Source organism: Neomonachus schauinslandi, chromosome 5 (genome assembly GCF_002201575.2).
Source record: "Neomonachus schauinslandi chromosome 5, ASM220157v2, whole genome shotgun sequence".
NCBI lineage: Eukaryota > Metazoa > Chordata > Mammalia > Carnivora > Phocidae > Neomonachus > Neomonachus schauinslandi.
In genome coordinates this window covers 37,457,598-37,478,749 of record NC_058407.1, presented here as the reverse complement: position 1 = coordinate 37,478,749, position 21,152 = coordinate 37,457,598, and the positions used below count along the sequence as shown (strand labels likewise).

Below are 21,152 nucleotides of genomic sequence, written 5' to 3'. Positions count from 1 at the left end.
ACAGATTAGTTTTGCTTCTGAGGTTTGATTTTTTAGCTTTTTATAAATGAAACTGTACAATGCGTACTTTTGTGTCTGTGTCTTTCACTCAATATGGGATTCATCTGTGCTATGGAAAATAGAAGTCTTGTTTATTTTCATCATTACTTAGCACCCCATTGTATGATTATGCCACAATTGATCCAGTCTACTGTTGATGGACATTTGGCTAGATTCCACTGTGGGTCATTAAGCATAGTGCTGCTTTGAATATCCATATATATGCTAAATAAATTCCACTCTCACAATTTAAACCCCCAATGGTAATGTATAAAAATCTGTATCTTTACCAATACTTTGTATTTTTCATATGTTTTGTTTCATTTGCTTGTTTTAGCCATTATGGAAAATTTGTTGTTGTTATGGATTGAGTTGTGTCCTCCCAATATTCATATGTTGAAGTCCTAATCCCCCACTACCTCAGAGTGTTACCTTACTTAGAGAGAAGTTCTTTATTGAAGTAATCTAGTTAAAATAAGGTTATTAGAGTGGGCCCCAAACCAATATGATGATTTCCTTCTGAAAAGGGGAAAGTTGGAAATAAGATATGCACACAAGGAAAACAATATGAAGATCAAGGCAGAGATCAGGGTGATGTGTTTAAAAGTCAAGAAACATCAAGATTGACAGAAAACCACCAGAAAGTAGGGGAGAGGCATGGAACTGATTCTTCCTCACAGCCCTTACAAGGAACCAACCCTGCTGACACCTTCATCCAGCCCCCAGAACTGTGAGACAATACATTTCTGTTATCTTCCAGAAAAAGTATAAAGAATACTTGGGGAAATATAGTAGCTTTTTCTATTGAAACTTTAAAATAGCCTTTATTTTTAAAGAGTATTTTTAAGTTCACAGCAAAATTGAGCAGAAAGTACAGTGTTCCCATATAGCCCCTGCCTCCCTAGATACACAGCCTTCCTGACTATAAAATCCCTCACCAGAGTGCTATATTTGTTACATTAGACAAACCTGCATTGGCACAAATCCACAGTTAACATTAGGGTTCACTCTTGGTGGTGTACACTCTACAGGTTTGGACAAATGTATAATGAAATGTATTCATCATTATAGCATCATACAGAATAGTTTCACTGCCCTAAAAATCCCCTGTACAACATTTATTTATCCCTCCCTCTCCAATTCAGTGGGCAACCACTGATCCATTTTTCCTGTGTCCAGAATTTTACCTCTTCCAGAATGCCATATAGTTGGAATCATATGGTATGATTCTTACAGTATAATCATACAGTACTTTTCTTTCAGTTAGCAGTATGCATTTACAGTCCCTCCATGTCTTTTCATGGTTTGGTAGTTCATTTCTTTTTAGCCATATTGAATTTTTATATACAGACCCTGATAAATTCACATATTAATTTGAATTATATGGCATATCATTAGATTACTTGGATTTTCTATATGTCTTTTCCAATCCTTATTTTTTTTTAGTTAATGAGGAACATGTGAAGAAAGACTCATAATGCCCACTTCCCACAGTCATTACTGTTTCCTGTTCCAGCCAAAGCAGAATGAATTTCTTTAGGGAGAAGGATGTTTATTGTCTCCCTCACACTTATGGGTCTTTCTTTCCCCATGTCTTCAACAAGGCAAAAAACTTTCTTAACGATCTTTACTACATACAGAAATTTTTACTCTACAGAGAAATTCTTTACTAGATAGAGAAATTTTATAATGTATACACACACACACACACACACACACATTCATTCACTGGGTCTCCCTGGGTCATTCCTAAAGGGTATATTTTCCTTTGAGTTTTCATTAGCTTGTTCTATCGAGGTGTTAAATCTTAGAAAATGGAATATAAGTTGGTTAGTATTATATTTTGGTTAAATTAATCAACTGCTGTTGATAACAACAGATCGATTCGAACTACCAGTTGCACTGAACTTGCACTTCAAAAGTTGGGCAGGTACGTATGGCTGACAGCAGCTGTTCTCCAATTGCTTTCACTAAGTGGAATATTTTTAAAAAGTAATGCTACAACGGTTTCCTCAAAAAATAACAAAACTGTCCAGTTTTCTTTTCATGAAGTGGATCTGTAAGTAGGAAGTGCTTGTTCTTTTCTAGAGATGGGCTTATATTTTGACATTTGTATTTACTGTATTTCTGCAAATATAGACAAGACATTTGCATTTACCGTATTTCCGCAAATATACCTTCATTAAAATTCCATTGCCACAACTGTAGCTCAGAGTACTCAAATTTATAAAATTATAAATAGAAAATAATCCATTTATTTATAGGGTGAAGGTAAATAAAGCACTAATCTAAACTTTATTCCTTCTGAACAGCAATATACTTTTTTTTTTCATTTTGTAAATCAGATCTCTTTCTATAAATCTGTTTTCAAGAAAAATTTATGCCCTGACTTTAAAGCTTTTGTAAGGATCTTCTTGACCTCAACAATAAATGGCTAGACATCAGTGTTGACTGTTTCCTAGCAACAAATTAAATGTTAGTACATTCTTGATATTCACATGGTCCCCTCATTTCAGAAAGCTATTTATTAAGGTCAAGGTTAATTAACACTTCAGATAATAACAGAGACCCTTCGTCAGCGTCAAGAGTTATTCCTGCAAATGTCATTGGATCAGCTACAGGAAACAGGGGCTTTTTATGATCTCACTCACAGCCACCTATCATATGGAGCGGTCTGTGTACAATCATAGTAAATCACAGCAGTTTTTCTCAGGGCTATGTTCTAACCAGTAGCTGCCAAATACTAATATAATATTTGGTGTAGGGCCAAATTGGTAATTTCTCCCTCTCTTTTACATCTGCCTATATATGAAGCATTCCATGTGGTGAGACCAAGCATAATAAAATCTAATTGGAAAAAATACTTCAGAAAGAAAACTAGAAAGTGGTATCCCATGGGTAAAATCTATTTGTGTGCTAAAACATCTTTTGTTAGGTCAAGCATAGACTTCTTTCTAAGGTCTTTTTTTGATCAATTTGTTCCCAAATTTCAACTCAACTGAATGACAATGTACTGAAAACAACTTGCAATTTCCTGGGGCCCCAAAATAAAGTGAAATCAAACAACTCAACTTTGATAATGGAAAAACACTTTCTTGCTCCTAAGGAATGAGTCAAATGAACTGTTACAAGAAATCCATTGTGTGTTTATCTACTCTCCAATGAACCATATATAGAAAAATATATTAACCAATCACCTTCACGTGCATTCAAGCCCATTCTACTAGAACTAATGCGCTGTTCCCCAAACTGCCAAAGATAAAAGTAACTTCTGACATTGTTTATCACAAATGAAAATGATAGAAGTCTAAGATAATCCTAAAGAATAAAACAGCGTTAAACTTGAATAGGAAGGAAAGGGTAATGTAACATGCAGCACATACTATTTTCATATTTAAAGTGAGCCCCAAAAGAAGTGAAGATGAAAACAGAGACTTATGCCTAACTGTGAACAATTAATGTAAAAAAACCTATTGAATTTGATGAAATGCTCCCATATATCAACTCCTGGGGAAGAGTAAATGGAAACATTGCTTGTATCCAAAATCTTCCGCAAAAAATTTGGTGATATTTCCCTTAATGAGAAATTTTTTCCTTTAAAAAAATATAAATGGACATAAGTGGACTGATCATTTTTACTGAAAAAGACCCATAAATACTTATACCCAACAATTAAATTTTCTTTCAACAATAGTAATAAAAGTAAAGTGGTGTCTAATAAATATAAGATCTCACATGTTCTTTTAAACAATTCTTTCCCCTGTATATTAAGGTAGTTCTCAACATTTAGAGCATTAATTATTAAATACAATACTTTTCTAATCTGTAATAGGGAGTGTCTTTTCTTATTCAAATCAAACCTTTTTATACACACAATAGTTGCAGCAATTAGCAATGCTTCTAAATAATTTCTTTGACTTAACAATTATAGCTAAAATTATTAATGGATTAGTCTCATTTATAGAGGGGAAATCTCTGTGTAACTTCTATATAAAATCCCTATATAATTTCTGTAACTAGAGTACAAAATAAAATTTCTAAGCACTGAAATAAAATTCAAATGATATAAACCAAAGATGAACTGCTATAAATAAATTATATACCATGTTTCTCTGTTGAATATGAGAATGTTCTATTAAAAAGTTTGACGAAAATGTCTATCTGAAGGTATCTTTAGGACAAACAGAATGTATAATTAATAGGTTCAGAGGAATAAATCTTGATTTATTCATTTGTTCATTATCATTTGTTCATGATTCATTTGTTCATAAGGGGTCAATGCAATTTTTTAAAAAAATCAAAAATATGTCCTAGATGGGATATTCACCTTATAAAGTGATGATATCTTTTTAATGTTTATATTTAATGTTTCATAAAAGCAATAAAAAAGAAATAATGAGACACAATTCTAAATAGTGGCATAAATAGTTATGCTACTTAGAGACCTTGTAACATATAGAGCATTTGGGGTTCATAAAAGTGAAAACTAAAAACCCCAGAAAAAAAGGTATTTGATATGAAAGAAAGACATACTACCTTTTATTTCATGTTGGCTTGCTTCCCGTCTTCTTTCTAGTTCTTTTCTGTCATAATTCAACCTCTTTAAGCACATAATTCCATATTGTAAACTTGTTCTGTTATTTTTTTTTTTTAAAAAAAGAAGAAAACACATTGAATTTACTCAGCAGATAATAAATGTTCTTTGATTAAGCATAGTCAACACTATGCACTACTTCTTAGGGCAACGGAATAATAAATTACATTTGTAATTAAATCCTTTAGTACTGGTGGGAAACAAACTACAGTTATTTGAAGCACACCATGTTTCTAAAGAGTAAAAATATTAATTTCAAAATAAGAAAACCACAGTCTTGAAAATAACTATGGATTATGTTGTTCATCCATATGTCTTTGTCTTCCATCAAGCTATTTTGGCATTATTTGCAGACAAATGAACATTTTACTCATTTGGAAAGAATTTAAAGCCACTATTGTGATGAAAGGAAGGGATTTATAAAAAATGAATACTTTCTTCTTAAGCTGATGAGAAAGAAATACAAACACATGAATAAGTTAAAGTAAGACAGAGAACCACATACCAAAATGAATAGCCACCACCTTTCAGTGATACAGAGTACGTGAAAGAAATGAGTCAGCAGATAATGAAATTCTGTGTGGAAAGGATATTGTGGGAGAGCAGAAAACTGATCAGATCCTTAAAGGTCAGGTAGCAGAGAAAGGGTTATTAAAGAAAATGGAGCACCATGAACACAGGGTTGCCAATAAAATTTTAAATGTGTGGTGATAGTGAGACATACTGTACAGAGTTGGAAATCCATGCCAGGAAGTAAGGAGGAATATGATTACATATGGAGAATGGGGTAACATTAAGGAAAGCCTCATTCAGCATAAGCGTGGAATACATCTAGGTGACAGAGAATTATTTGGATGGTTTTCACAGCAAAAAGAATTGATCATAAATGGTTTCTTGGTTTTGGTGTAAGAAGACTAACTTGGCAGGAAAACCAGAGATGGAGAGAATAGGTAAATCTAAGGATAGGGAAATCAATTAAGGGGTCAATGCTGTGAAAATAAAGGGCACAAAAAGGACAACTGCCATGATCATAAAAAGAAAATCCAGACAGTAGAGATGTTCAGAGAGAAGAAAGAAAAAGACATGGTGATATTAGATATAAAAGATGTGAAAGAGTACAATAGGAAAAAATAATTTCTAGGCTTCAAGAGTAAAGAGCATTGTTATTAGTGATTTCTTATTTAGAAATACACAGAAATTTAGACATACACACTGGCCAGGTTATACCCAAGCATTGGATGCATTTCTAAGCCTTGCATTTTAATAAGGACAATGCTGAGTTACAATACTTCAGAATCAGAAGAAATGGGAAAAAAGTCAAAGTGTTATGGGCTGAATTATGTTCCCTCAAATTCAAATGCTCAAGCCCTAACCCTCAGTATTTCAGAATATGACTATATTTGAAGATAGGATTTTTAAAAAGGTAATTTAAAATATAGCCCTTAAGGTGGGTACTATTCCAGTCTCACTGGTAGGTGTCCTCATAAGAGGAAATTTGGGGGCACCTGGAGGGCTCAGTCAGAGAAGCATGTGACTCTTGATCTTAGGGTTGTGAGTTTGAGCCCCACGTTCGGTGTAGAGATTTCTTAAAATAAATAAATAATAAAAAAAAAAGAAGAGGAAATTTGGACATGCAGAGAAACCGGGGAAGTGCACACACATAGGAAAGATCATGTAAGGACACAAAAGAAGTCAGCCATCTGCAAGCCAAGAAGAAACCAATCATGCTGACACCTTGATCTTGAACTTCTAGATTCCAGAATTGTGAGCAAATCAATTTCTGTTATTTAAGCCACCCAGTCTGTGGTATTTTGTTATGGCAGCCCCCAGCAAACTAATGTAGTGGAAAAACAGATAATACTGATGTAATAATAGTCATAGACATTAGGTAGCTCGAGGTTAAACCAATGGCTCTTGGCTCATTTCAGCCAAGTTTTTATACGTAATATAAAATTGTACTGCAAGGAGGTTATATATTATTATTTTTTTTAAAAGATTTTATTTATTTATTTGAGAGAGAGAATGAGAGACAGAGAGCACGAGAGGGGAGAGGGTCAGAGGGAGAAGCAGACCCCCCGCTGAGCAGGGAGCCCGATGTGGGACTCGATCCCGGGACTCCAGGATCATGACCTGAGCCGAAGGCAGTCGCTTAACCAACTGAGCCACCCAGGCGTCCAGGAGGTTACATATTATTACACCAATGTCTATCAGATGGAAAACTGGGCCATAAAATGACAGTGGGATGCACTGTGCAGTCAGTACTACATGCTTTAAGTCAGAACTAAGTATAGCATAAAGATGAAGTTTGTGTATTTCCCTGAACCAAGAGAACCCTGTTTCAGTAATTTTTATTTTAAAAAAAAAACAATCATTGTAATAATCATTTTTACTATAATGTAGAACAACTAAAAATCTAGTGAAGAATGGGAAACAGGCACAAATATATCATCAAAGATTCTAGTATTCGAAAATCTAATACAACCATGTAAAATTTGAGTTCAGTGAACAGGGTACTCATTGCCTAATAATGTGTATACAATAGGGTAATTGGGAGTCATACAAAGCTGTTCTTTCTATTGAACAGAAGTCATTCACCCTACTATCTACACTTGTCTGAACTAGAAAAGTACATGTTCAACAGAGCAAATACTATTCTTCCATCATGTAATAATATCAAAACATAGGAAAACGTCTAAAGTCTACTTTTATCCAAGCTAAATGTCTTTAATTTATTCAACTTTTCAGGGTGCCTGGGTGTCTCAGTCAGTTGGGCATCTGACTCTTGGTTTCAGCCATGGTCTCAGGGTCATGGTCTTGGGGTCATGGTCTCAGGGTCGTGGGATTGAGCCCCGCATCCAGCTCCATGCTGGGAGTCAAGCCTGCTTAAGATTCTCTCTCCCTCTCTCCCTCTGCCCCTCCCCCTAGCTTGTACGGGTGCTCACTTGCTTGCTCTGTCTCCCTCTCTCTCAAAATAAAAAAATAAATTAAAGAAATTTTTAAAAATTAATTCAACTTTTCCACCAGGCTCTTACCACTTTATCAATAACAATTTAATACCCATAAATTACGAGTTTCTTATTTTCATCTCACCATATAGTAGGACTTTATTGAGTCTGAAAATAAACACAATCTAAATATGCCCTGTAAGCCATTAACCAAAACTGAGATTTTTGTGCCAAGTATAAATCATACCTTTTTCACCTGATCTACTTTTAAATCATGGATTCCCATCCAACATTTTAATGGTTTTCAAAAACTACATCATATTTATCTATACTAAAATTAATCCAACAGTGTCAACAACTGCATTAAGATTCAAAACATCTCCATAAGTTTAATTGAAGAGCTCCAATTATTATCTCTTTATCCTAACTTTATGTCATCAACATATTTGACTTTTTATACCATTTTCATTTCAGTCACTAATTAAATGTTGGATAGGGTGTGAACAAATAGGGTTTTGCAAGCCAAAATCATCTAGATTTATATTTGTTAATTTATCATCATATAAGCTATATATGAAACCATAAAACAAACTCAACTAGAGAGAACAAACTGAGGGTTGATAGAGAGAGTTGGGTGGGGGATGGGTTAAATGGGTGATGGGTATTAAGGAGGGCACTTTTTGTGATGAACACTAGGTGTTGTATGTAAGTGATGAACCATAAATTCTCCTGAAACTAATATTATGCTATATGTTAACTAACTGGAATTTAAACAAAAACTTGAGGGGCACCTGGGTGGCTCAGTCAATTAAGCGTCTACTTTTGGCTCAGGTCACGATCCCATGGTCCTGTGATTGAGCCCCTCATTGGGCTCCCTGCTCAACAGGGAGTCGCTTCTCCCACTCTGCTCCTCCCCCCTGCTCGGTGTGCTCTCTCTCTCTCAAATAAATAAATAAATAAATAAATAAATCTTTAAAAAATAAATAAATAAAAACTTGAAGTGAACAAAAAAGAATCATAATCCAACTGACAATTTCTCACATAACCTCCAAAGATACCAGCATGACATTTATGACATGGTATTATAACAAGCTTCTTCACCCTAGATGGTAAACAACTTGAAAAAAGAGGTTTCATTTTATTCATGTGTCCTTATGGCTGTCTCACAATCCATTCGGTATTTTTTCTGAAAATTCATGCACAAATAAAAATATTAAAATATTTATATGAAAACAAAAAAACACATTTTCTTCAGAGAAAAATTCCTTCTCAAATTTTTTCTAAGCTTCCCTGGTAGTCTAGTGGTTAGGATTCAATGCTCTCTCAAAATTTTTCTAGTATATACCTAAATTATATAATTTATAACCATATATATATATGTATAGAGTTGAAACTGACTTAATTTTATTCTTAATAAATAATTTCCTAATATAAAAACATACACAGGGCGCCTGGGTGGCTCAGTTGGTTAAGCGACTGCCTTTGGCTCAGGTCATGATCCTGGAGTCCCTGGATCGAGTTCCGCATCAGGCTCCCTGCTCGGCAGGGAGTCTGCTTTGCCCTCTGACCCTATCCCCTCTCATGTGTTCTCTCTCATTCTCTCTCTCAAATAAATAAATAAAATCTTTTTAAAAAATAAATAAATAAATAAAAATAAAAACATACACAGATACAAATCACAAACATGGAATTTCCCAAAGATACAGAAAAAAAAAAAAGATTTACACTGCAGGAGAATTGTGTACATGTGTGGTTCCATAAACTTTGAGCTCATAATATGTACAAAGCTCTACATTAGATAGTCCCTGCAATTTGCTGCATGAAAATATTTGCCAAGTATATGCACACAGATGTTTTCAACAGCATAATGCTCTATCTCCTAGACATCTTTTTGTTCTAGTAATATATACATTATTTATCGTTTCATTTTAATTATTATTTGAAAAAAACCTACCGATGGAAACTATCCACCATTTTTAAGTGGACACGGAGATCTTTTTTTGTTAGGTGATCTAACATTCTTGCATCTACCAAGCATTCCATAAAATAACTTCTGTATTGAGGTAACCCCAGGCTGGGAAGCCATTCATTTCCAATCCACTCGTGGTTCATATCCCCATAAGCCAGAGTCTGTAGAAAAACCGGACACTAGAATTGTTTTATAGCAGTCAAGTTTCTTAGCCAATAAGATGAGGTGGTAATAGGAGGATATTGCATATTATGATAACTGACATTTGATTACTATGATATATGGGAAAAAAGCAGAAATAATATCTAGCTTTTAAGTATTTGATTTAATTTGATAAACTGGAACTCTGGGTTCATGTATCATGGTACCTGCTTATAGGAAATGATTGTGTTTGTTTTGTTTTCTGAAAAGAAATTACATTATATACAAATACGCATTTTTAAATTAAAAAACGATTAATGGCATAATATAAACGCTGAGTTTAAAGATTCTTTGTATAGGTAAGTTTATTTAATTTAATTGATTTTTATCTGTCTGCTAATACTCCACCATCTCTTCTATGCTACTATTACCATTACTATGGTATAATTGCAAATCTCAACGTGAAAGTAGAGAGCTTGGTAAACAAATAGAGAAAGGAGCAACAAGTCTAGAGAGACAGAATGCTGAAGCTTTGTGTGGACACTGTTGTTATCTAGTGAAGCATGCAGCCAGTGGTCCATAAAGGTCATTGGGAACAATCAGTCTCTTTTAGAAATCAATCAGTATAGACTCTGTATTTAAGAAGCAGGGTATGGTCAAAAAACAAAGAAATAATCTAGTTATTTAATATAACAATATGAAAGAACTCATCTAACCAAGCATTGTTCATGACAGCCAAAATGAAAACTTAAGTCAACCATCACCTCTAAACCAATTGTTAAAAAGGACTATTACTATCTACTAATTTTACAGTTCTTTATGTCACAACAAATTCAAGGTTGTAATTATAACATGTATTTCTAATGAAAGTCTCAGGCTCTCCCCTTCTTTTGTGTGTTCTTAAAAAGGATGAAATTCTTACCAAAATCAAAACCAAATACCACCCTAATTTACTGAATGTTTAAACATAGGTCCTAGTAATAACTACCAAGTTTTTCTTATAGTCAAAGGTTTGAATCAGATGCGTAATCACGTGCATTAATTCTTTTGGTTGTATGTCATGTGGGAATGCTGAAAAATGTGCAGCTTCCTTGCAAACACACATGCTTGTTCAAAGTACAGATGCCTGTCTCATATGGCTGTCTCAATTAATGGAAGTGACTTCAGACCTTCAGTCTCATGCTGACACATGGCCTTCGACCCCAGGCCGCCCAGGCTTTCCATTATACTTTAAAGCATATGTTTCGTAAGGTTTTTTTTAACACCCCCTTTTATATCCAACTTGAATGATTCCTGATTAAATATATTCAGGGGCAATTTCAGAGAAATTTAAGTTACAGTTCCTTCTTTTGAAAAAGAAAGAAAATTTCCCTTTGAAAGAGGCCAGGTATGAAATGATATTCATTTTCTTTGCAAAATATGGTGATTTAAAAAGACATATATAGTATTAAACATAACAAATTCAAATATACATATTAGCTTAACCCTAAGCTAAGTGAAGATTTATAATATTACGACGTACTACAGTTTCTTACTTTATATCCTCATAGCGTACTAAATGATATTGTTTTAGAGCATACGAATTTCCTACCTGGGCCCAGCTTCCTTCCTCAGATTCTTTCTGTGTTAGCAGCAGGGAATGATTAATAAAGCAGATGAATATAATTAATCTCAAATGAAGACAGTAAAATTATTCTAGCAGAAGCAAAATTGTTTGTTATTGAAAATGTTAATTATGACTTAAGTAGATAAATACACTGATCCTTATTAAACCCACAGTAATCAATTTAGCAGTTCAAGAGCAACCATGTAGTTTTTAGTTAATTCCAATTAAACATACACACATATGACATATGGGCTTTTCATGATATATTTGATCTGGTCATTCCAAATCTTTTTTTAATTCTTAAAAGTATGTTGTTTTCCAAATGTAAATGTAAAAAAGAAAGCTACAATAAAAATTCCTGATTCTATATATACAAGTATACAATACACGTAAATGTATGCATACATACACACACACACACAATGAAAAAATCTAACATAAAGTAAATTAATGAAGTACAAAAAGTAACTGTTTCCTCTAACAAAGCTTTGTGGTAATCAAACAGATTTCAGCAATGGTCAACAACAAACAAAAGCAAACAAGAGTAAAACCAAACCCAACAAACTGAACTAGAAATATAGTTAGAAAATGACATTGGCATTTTTATCCTTCATAAACTAGATAATCAATTTTTCACATATGGATACAACCAAAAGGACATTAAATTAAAAGAAGCTGCTAAGAATAAAATGTATGACATACCCAACTTTGTTACTTTAAATGAAAAATGAGTATATGTAATATTATATTTTTAAAAGCTGACAATTATAATCAAAGTCATTAAAAATTTCTTTAAGCCTGTGCTTTGAATATCAAATGAACAGAATATTTTTTGGAGGGGTGGAGTTTTAAGTTCTGTATTGGTAAAGTACAAGAAACTAAATGCTTGTATTAAAAATGAGTCTTCGGGGTGCCTGGGTGGCTCAGTCGGTTAAGCATCTGACTCTTGATTTTTGGCTCAGGTCATGATCTCAGTTGTGTGAGACTGAGGCCCACATTGGGCTCCGTGGTCAGTAAGGAGTCTGCTTGGGATTCTCTCTCCTTCTCCTCTTTCCTCTCCCTCTACCTCTCCCCTCTTTCCCTCTCTCAAATAAATAAATAAATCTTAAAAAAAAAAAGAAAAAGAAAAAAAGGAGTGTTCAATCTGAACTTTCCTATTACCAGTTTAATTGGGTTTGATAACATGTATTACCTGTGAATATGCACAATACTAAGTGATATCTGTTACTAAAAATTCCCAGGGTTGCAAAATGGATAAATAAGCATTGTAAAATTCTTGATTATTGCCTGCATATTACAAACTCAATATGACCATCTAGCCCTGTTTCATTAACGATGTCCAAGTGCAGTAAAATGAAACCTTAACGAAAAATACTAGTTTTCATGCATATTGCTATGGAAACATACCCATTACTCTGATCTGTCACACACAAAATAGCTTTTTCATCCCAATAGCAGCCAAATAACTTTTCTTCATGTTCAACAAAGCCATAAGACTAACCGTTTTTGCTGGAGCAGCCAGATTTTCCATTTCTTCATGGGTCACCCAAACGTTGCCTGAAGGCTAGTGAGGAGGCCCGGGGAGGGGGGGGGAGCGGTGGGGTCCACAGTAGGGAAGCAGTGGTAAAGAAGAAAGGCAGCAGTACTGTAAGTTACCAGCCCCACAGCACCACGACAGTGCTCTTGCTTCTACAGCATGCACAGGAGAGACAGCATTGCTGGTTTGCTCAGAGCTCCCTTTTTCTTCTACTTAAAAAGATTAAATAGAAAGAGGCATGCTGTGAAGCTCCTGTGGGATAGATTTAAAATGATGCTCCTGTGATTATTAATCAGGAAAAAGGCCAAATCACGATTTGCATTTCAAAGGTAGGGAGCTATTGGATCCATTTTTTTTTTTTGTAATCATAAAGAACTGATTAAATTTGATCTGTAGGGGAATGTATTTATTTTTCTTCAGAAAACAAAAGCACAGGTACTTTGTTGTGCAATTACCGGTATTTCATTCACAAAGTTTTGATTCTTCAATGTCCTTGAAAAGAGAAAATTGGTGGTCAATACAAAGCAGAAAGCACTACCATCATCTGTCTGGAAACTAATATCAGTTTTTCCCAAATGATTTCTTCCTTTTATAATTCCCTATGTATGTTGTTTTCCTATATTCTTATAGAGGAAAAAGAAGTAAAATGCTATTTTTAATTTAAAGGGTATTTTTTTAACCTTACTAAATGCTGTCAGAAATTACAAAACCTAGGCTTCCCAATTTCTCAGCAGTGTCCTATACCATTATAGAGAAGAACATGATGTAAAAGGAAATTTTCCTTTTAGCAGGCACTATTCTTTTATAAAGTCGCATTTGTTTTCTAAATAAGATAACCCATGATATTTGCTCTATACACTGAATAATGCACAATTTCTAAACTAAAGTCCAGTTAGTAACATACAGATCAGACATATTGTTGATGGGAACGGCTACAGGGAACCACTTCCCATTAAATTCCACCATTTCACTGAGAAATCCTTATGAACATTGCAGGGTTGTCCAAGTACGTCCATCCTATAGTTACAATGGAATTTATATCCCATACATTGCTTACAACTTGTTTTGGAAGGGGTCTAGAATTGGAAGTAGCAAAATTGATGCCCCAACGTGAGCCTCCACCGTAACTCTCTCTGGCCTCTTCTACCAACACATAGCACCGTTTTAATTTTCCTTCTGTTAAAAATTATGTTATAATTTGAGAAATAACTACATATAAACTAAATTGATGAGTATAATTCAATATAAGAGAAATCTCATTTATAAGAGAATTATATATATATGAGTAAAGCGTAATATAGAATAAGAATATATATATATATATAGTTGAGTAACAAAGGGGAGTTATGCCCCACATTGGGCATAGAGCTTACTTAAAAAAATCCCAGAGGACAGCCATCATATATGTAAAATTTATATGTGCAAAATTCTCATTTTCCTACCGTTTTGGAATTTAGAGTATATCTGAATTTTTCCCTATAAGATAAAACTATGTGTACTTAGGAACTATTTTGAATACCAGAGTCACCTATGTTATTAAGAGCCCCTCCCCTCTACTCCCAGCTTTTGGGAACGGTGCTCAATATAACAGAGGCATATGGATGTATGAATCATTAAATCACTTGGAATATATTGCTTTTATTAACTTTGTGAAGAGTGTACTATACTAAAAAGAACTTAACATTCCTGTGTCACATACCCTTTATACCCAGAGACCACAGTGCTTCGCCTGAATGGCTGTACTGTTTGTTCAAAGGGAGCTGCTGTGATGGTTACCTGAAATTCACTTAAGCCAGTCTTGTTTTACAATGATTTTTGTAGCTTCTCTGTTAACTGTGAATCGAAATAATTAAGATCTCCTTCCTTCTGTAAGAAACTTGACCCGTATTATCTCATACTGGAATTCATACATGTATAATCCCCTTCAGAGTTTATCTTAAAGTTTATATTGGCCAGTCTATCATCATATTCTGGAATGGGCAAGATGCTTGAAGCCAGGGTTTGGTCTGTAGCTCTTTACATGCAAAATAATATATACTGAGGGCAATTCTCTTAAGTACAGCTGGCAAACTTACCTAAGTTGTATGTTAGTTGTTCTCTTTTGACCTGTAGTTTTACTTGTGAGGAACACTGTCTGTTCTAGAATCTTGTAAAGTAACTCATAAAATAGCTTCTGCACAACCCAATCATTTAGACATTCATTGAGGTTTCAACAAGTTGATTTTATAAGCAAGCCCATGCGCCATAAGTCAATTATTCAGATTTCTTTCTCCTCACCACCTGCTAAAGGTATGGAACTTTCACCTGGGTAAGTCATAAAGGGTTGCTGTAGAGCATAAGCATTCCAGTGAAGAGCATATCTTAAGGAATAGCTAGAGGGCGAGGCTTTGAGCAACCAAAGGACAGAGGATACTATGCCTGGGGTCCAAAGATGAAGAGTGTAAAAAAGTAGCTTGGAAAAGCATAAAGGACAAGGATCCCATAATTTGATTGTGGTTCTCTGAGAGCCATTAAAAATGACTTACTCATTCCTTGGCAGTCTATTTTGTAGTCCCCAATTCTGAGCTGAAGAATACCTACCTATAGTCATTTTCGTGTGTGTGTGGGGGTGTGTGTGTGTGTGTGTATGTGTGTGGTTAAGAGTCTGAATCTAATAGGTGATTTCTAAAATTTCAACTATCTGGAAATTTACCAAATTATAATAAAGACGCTTGAGTTCTAGCAATGCCACTTTTCAGTTACTACCCTCGGACATTTCCTAAACCTCTCTAAATTTTAGATTCTATATCTGTTAAGTGGGTTAGGAATGTACTTTATACTAGAAAAAAATATTGAAAATTTTAAACTATAATATAATCAATTTTGATACAGTTCCAAGACTAAGATAAAGCAAGTAAGGCGTCAAGGGGACTAAACTTAAGGAAGCACTCACTTTCATGGCTGTGCAAATGCAAGGTCAGCACCTGACAGAGCATGCCTCCCTCAGTATTGTACTTGACCTGCCTCAATTGCCTCACCTTAGTCCAATCAGAGTAGAATATATAGATAGTATTATCAAATGAGAACTAGGAGGAAGATTCCTAATGGATGTTGAGGATTAAAGCACTTACCTAATTAAGTCATTCAGGAGAGAGTTAAAACATAAAAATAAATATTAAAATTAGTTTAAGGGATAACTCATGAAAATTAATTATGGGAAAATAATCACTTCTCTTGCTGGCAGAAATAGAAAATAAGTAAAGCAGCAAGACCTCAGAATAATCCTAAACCTTATCTACCTGGAAGTAACTTCTGTTACTTCCTAGGTCATTTTGCAGTATTATTCTACTTGATAATTGAGTTACAAAGTAAATAAACTTGACATTTACTTTTCACATTCGAAATGGCCCAGAACCACATTTCTCCCCATCTGATTTTATGTTTTTCAATATAAGAAGAGAATTATTATATGAAGACTAGCATTTGCACAATTGCACCTCACTTTATTATGAGGTTACTAATAATGGAAAGGGGAACCAAAGCGGACTGGAAGAGTGCTGTAAAAGAGAAGAAAACAGGTAGATGCAGGAAGCAGGAGGGTGTACTTAATAGTAGCATAAACTCTGAGGCAAACAACAAGGTGGTGTGACCTTAGACAAGTCACTTAACCTCTCTGTATAGCAGTTTTTCCCATCTATACAACAGATATTTAAAAAAGTACCTATCTCATAGTGTTGTTGTTGTGGGGCTTAAATAAGTTATAACATGTAAAGCACTTCAAACAGTACCTGACACTTAAGCATCCACTGATGTTGGATATTATCACAATTTCATTAGAAATTTACAACAATTTCTTTAGAAATTTTGTTAAGCAATTTCCACTCCAGTAAATCTTTTGTTTCATAAATGCTCTTTGTTTCCCATGTATATTGTGCTGACTGATGCCTATTTTATGCCTCACATTTCTGCTCGAATTTGCTGAATCCTGCGTTCCCAAACCCATTTTTTATACTGCACTATTTTTTAATTAGGCAATTTAAATAAATGTTACATAAAATGAAAATAAGTTTCACTCACATAAGAACACTGAGTTGAATTACTTGGAAAGACAGATCTAGGCAAATCTTATAACATGTTATCAATGAGATACAACTTCATCAAAATCTGGGGAAAAGACTGTAAATGTCCAGGAGGATTCTGCACTCAAATAGCTTTTTGAGTATCCTGAAGTTATCACTTTAAAAAGAAACTCAAACTAGAAAAATTGAAGATGTTTTATGTATGAAGTTATAAAAGAAAGATAATGTAGAACTCCAGGCATTGGAATTGTACTCAAAGAAAAGTCCTAAGTGTTTTATTTAAAATTTACAAGTGCCTGAACATTTACATATTTTTATTGAAGATAAAATATTTAAAGCATGTATTTATTCTTTATGACATTCCCTCTTTAACCAAATATTTCAATGAACTGATATCTCCATCCTTATTCTATTAGGTAAGAGACTTTCCACAGTAACAGCAGCTCAGGAAGAAGAAACAGAAAGCTGGAAAATTAGGGCTGACCCAAGAAAATAATAAATGTAAATATTAGATTTTCCTTTTGGTGGTCTGGCCCATTTCATGTAGACAGGAAAGGAGGCAGAATCAGACAGAAGTTCTGTTCAGTTTAAAAAAAAAAAAAGCCTAAGTTAACAACCTTGTCTTTTTCTCTTGAAAATTTGAGAAAATAAGGAAGATACACCTGACTGAGGAACACGAACCCAAACCTGAACACACAGAAACTTTTGTATGGTCTGAACTAATTACAGTGTTCTGGGAGACACGATAATATCCCTGCGTTGGGCTCAGTGCTCCACATGGAGCTGTTTAAGATTCTCTCTCTCCCTCTCCTTCCGCCCCCAACCCCCTCTAAAAATAAAAATTAAATAAATAAATAAAATAAAATGTGAATCCTAATATATAACTTTAGGTGATGACTTTAAGATGTTTTAGTCTTCACTTTATATGGTGGATTCATTACTAGAAATTTATAAGCAAAGCAAATCATATTTAAAATGTATTAGAAATGAGTAAATACTTCCATGTGGTGGAGTAAAAGGAAGAAAAAGTATTCAGTAGATTATTATTATAACAAATAGATATAATTTATCTTTTACGTAACTTGCATCAGTATTTGGTAAAGGGTATATATCCTCTCTGAATAAAGAATTTTTACACATTAGTAGAAAGAGGAATATTCCTGTATCCTTTAGAAAAATGGAAAAAATTACTAATAGGTAATTCATTTAAATACTAAATCAATAAGCATATGAAAACATTTTAACTTTAGTAGTAATTTTAAAAATATAAATTTAAGCAATGTAACAATCAATGTTAACAAAAGGATGAAGAAAAGGCTACACAATACAATTTGGCAATTTAGATTTAAAAGTAATAAGAATATAAATGCCCTATACATAAATATTGCTATGGAAAAAGTTTATGCAACAATATAGCTATATGTGCGTCCACTATGGTATTGTGAATACAATGAAAATTGTTAAATAAGCAAAATGTACAACATTAGGGATTTGGTTAAATACATTATGGTATTTCCATGAAGGAGTTATGCAGCAATTAGATATGATATTGTAATTGTATATTAATAATACGAGGAAAATATTCATGCTATACTACTAAGTTTTAAAAGAAAAATATAAAATAATATATGATGTGTAATAATTCATCTTTATAAAAAGATAAAAGAAATAGACTGAAAAGGTGTCTTATCCAAAAGTTAATATTGAACAAAATTAGTAATTTTTAATAATTAATTAATAATATATTACCTGTCTTTGAACTCTTAGTTCCTTTTTGAAGGCTTATTCAAATTCCAAAGAAGGTTTCTTTGGAATTCCATAACTTTTTGCTTCTGCCTAACATCGAGGAATTAAACTATCTCATTTCCTACTACACCTAGTGGTGAGCAAGTCTTACTTTCTTTACCATAGCTGTCCTATGGTAGAAGGGCATAGAAGTCAAGGCCATACAGATTTTACAGCCTCTGCATTGGTTGGTGGAGTGACTTGTACAGTCACCATTCTTAAGATGAATGTTTACTGACTACTCTCTATAATTTGCCTGGCGCTGAATTGAGGCCATGGAAAACTGATAATATCCTTGGTTGGCTTTAGTGGAAGATAAATTAAGAAAAAATTTTAATTGGCTTTTATAAGTATATGGAGTGGTAACGCAGGAAGGGAAAAACCAGATTTTGGTGCATAGTGAAAGCTTTTTCCAGGAAAAACATTCACGAATCATTCGATGAAGGATGAGTTGGGGAAGGATGGTGATCCTGGAGTGGGAAGAATGTTCCAGACAGAGTGAAGAGCAATTGCAAAAGCTCACAGTCACCCACAAGCATGAAAGTTTAGCAAGCTGACTGTAGTTCTGTGTCACTGGGATCCTGTCCTGGGGAGATAAAGCCTTTGAGGTGAACTGAGGCTGGATCGCTAGATCGCGAAGAGTCTCATTGTAAGTTCTCTCCACATTTGACTGTTCTTTAAACAACTGAGTATGCTCTTACTTTTAATAGTTTGTGATTTAAATTTCTTAAGTTCACTTAGGTATTTGTAGAAAAATAGTGCTTAATTATTCTATTTTCCATTAAGAAATGGATTTGGATGTTAAATAAAAATCATAAAATATATTCTGCTTTTCCTCTTGAAATTGGGACTTCAAAGGCTCCAATTTTGCATTTTCAGTAACCACGTATGCTTTTGCTCTTAGGAAAAGAGTGTTGATACAAACCAGCTGTGATGCTTTGCTCTCACTTGGAAATTAAACTCTATCAGATCTGAATTTGGCTTACAATATCTATTTTAATGGCCTACTCAGCTTTTATGTTAAACATATTCTGTATTATTTCTTAGCTTAAGTAACACGTCAGCTAGAGGATACAACATTATAGAGATTTTAAAATAATGTTATACATAACGTTTGTTAAATTATCTTTTCTCTACATCTTATTTAGAAGAAGTTAAAATGGAATTATGCAAGAAAGATAAAACCTTTTTAAATTTGACCTGGTATTTCTGGCATTAGAATCTAGTATGGTGGGAAGGAATGTAAAGATAGGTGCAATAAACATGAAGCCAATTCTTTCAGACTGTTGAAGGCCACAGAGAAAAAGTTATATTCAAGTTTAGTTTTGTGTCTGAAAACTGCAATAAAGTAATAACCACTTTTCTATCTTTTACCCACATCTCAAATTTACCTCATTCTTTCATATTTTGTTATTCTGCATAAGACATGGGACCAGAGAAATTCAGTTAACATCAGAAATCATATCCGTTACCAGCAAAAGATATATATAAATCAGGAATGGACTGAAGAATGAATATTATTTGGAGTTGTTCTTAGTATATGAATTTGTCATCTGGCATGCATTTTCTTTTAGACATTTTGTTCTTTCCTAGCATTAGGATAGGGACACAATTATCAGAAGAATAGGGATTTATAAATGAGAAGCAAAGAGAATTTGAAGGAAGGTTTGCCACTTGGTATTTATAAAATATCAAATATCTGCATAGTTGCATAATTATGAAAACTGCATAAGAAGTAGTGAGTTCGGCATTGCATCTTCAGAAAGCACTAATGCCAACAGCTCATCTCCTGTTCTTTTTTTTTTTAAAGGGAACATCCTAAAAAAGAGTAAACTTGGGATACTGTTGCCTGGGAGAAAAATGTAGACTTTAGTTAGAAACTAGCTCAAAAGTCTATCTTGGTCACAGCCTTCAAGTCTGATCGGAATCACAGCTCCTCACTTGAAAACCTATTAAAAGTAGCAGCAAGGTTAATCAAGAGCAAGCTGAGTCTTTTCGGAATAATTCATGCTGACATTGAAATGTGTGCTGCCACAGCCTGGCTCTGTGGACTTAGAGAGGCTGCTATTTGCCCAGCACTGGAGAGGGAAGGAGCATAAGCGGACTCACAGTTCGGGATGTCGGAGGAGCTGAAGGACTTGTTAGGGAAACCATCTCCTGGATTGCTAGTCGCAGCTTTAAGCGATGCAGGGGATTGCTGATCCCGATTTCTCTCTGGATCTCAGTGTCTGATAAAGCAGACATGATGGCTCCACTTTTCACGTTGGCTCGGCAGGCTGCTACGTACCAAGCAGGCATTCCCAACCAGAGCTGTGGGATAGGGAAAAAACACACACACAGATTATACTAAGAGTTAATAGTGTCTCTTATGTGCTAGGCACCATTCCAAGTACTTTACACGTATGAACTCTTTTACTGCTCAAACCCCAAAAGACAGATGCTATTATTTTCCCCAGATGACATAGAGGCACAAAGGCA

The 21,152-nt window shown here is 34.2% G+C and overlaps 1 protein-coding gene across 8 annotated transcripts in view; it reads right to left on the bottom strand.

Annotated features, from left to right (window-relative positions):
* PPFIA2 (PTPRF interacting protein alpha 2) overlaps positions 1-21,152 on the bottom strand; it is a 466,996-nt gene that overhangs the window by 8,842 nt on the left and 437,002 nt on the right. For 3 of the 8 annotated variants that reach the window (XM_044914754.1, XM_021689861.1, XM_044914752.1), the window contains exons 22-26: positions 20,784-20,984; positions 12,796-12,858; positions 11,280-11,309; positions 9,533-9,726; positions 4,576-4,673 (exon numbers count right to left, since the gene is read on the bottom strand). In XM_044914754.1, coding sequence (XP_044770689.1) covers positions 4,576-4,673; positions 9,533-9,726; positions 11,280-11,309; positions 12,796-12,858; positions 20,784-20,984 — 586 coding nt within the window. The remainder of the gene's footprint in view (positions 1-4,575; positions 4,674-9,532; positions 9,727-11,279; positions 11,310-12,795; positions 12,859-20,783; positions 20,985-21,152) is intronic. The other 5 variants (XM_021689859.2, XM_021689863.1, XM_044914753.1 and 2 more) reach the window with 4 other exon arrangements.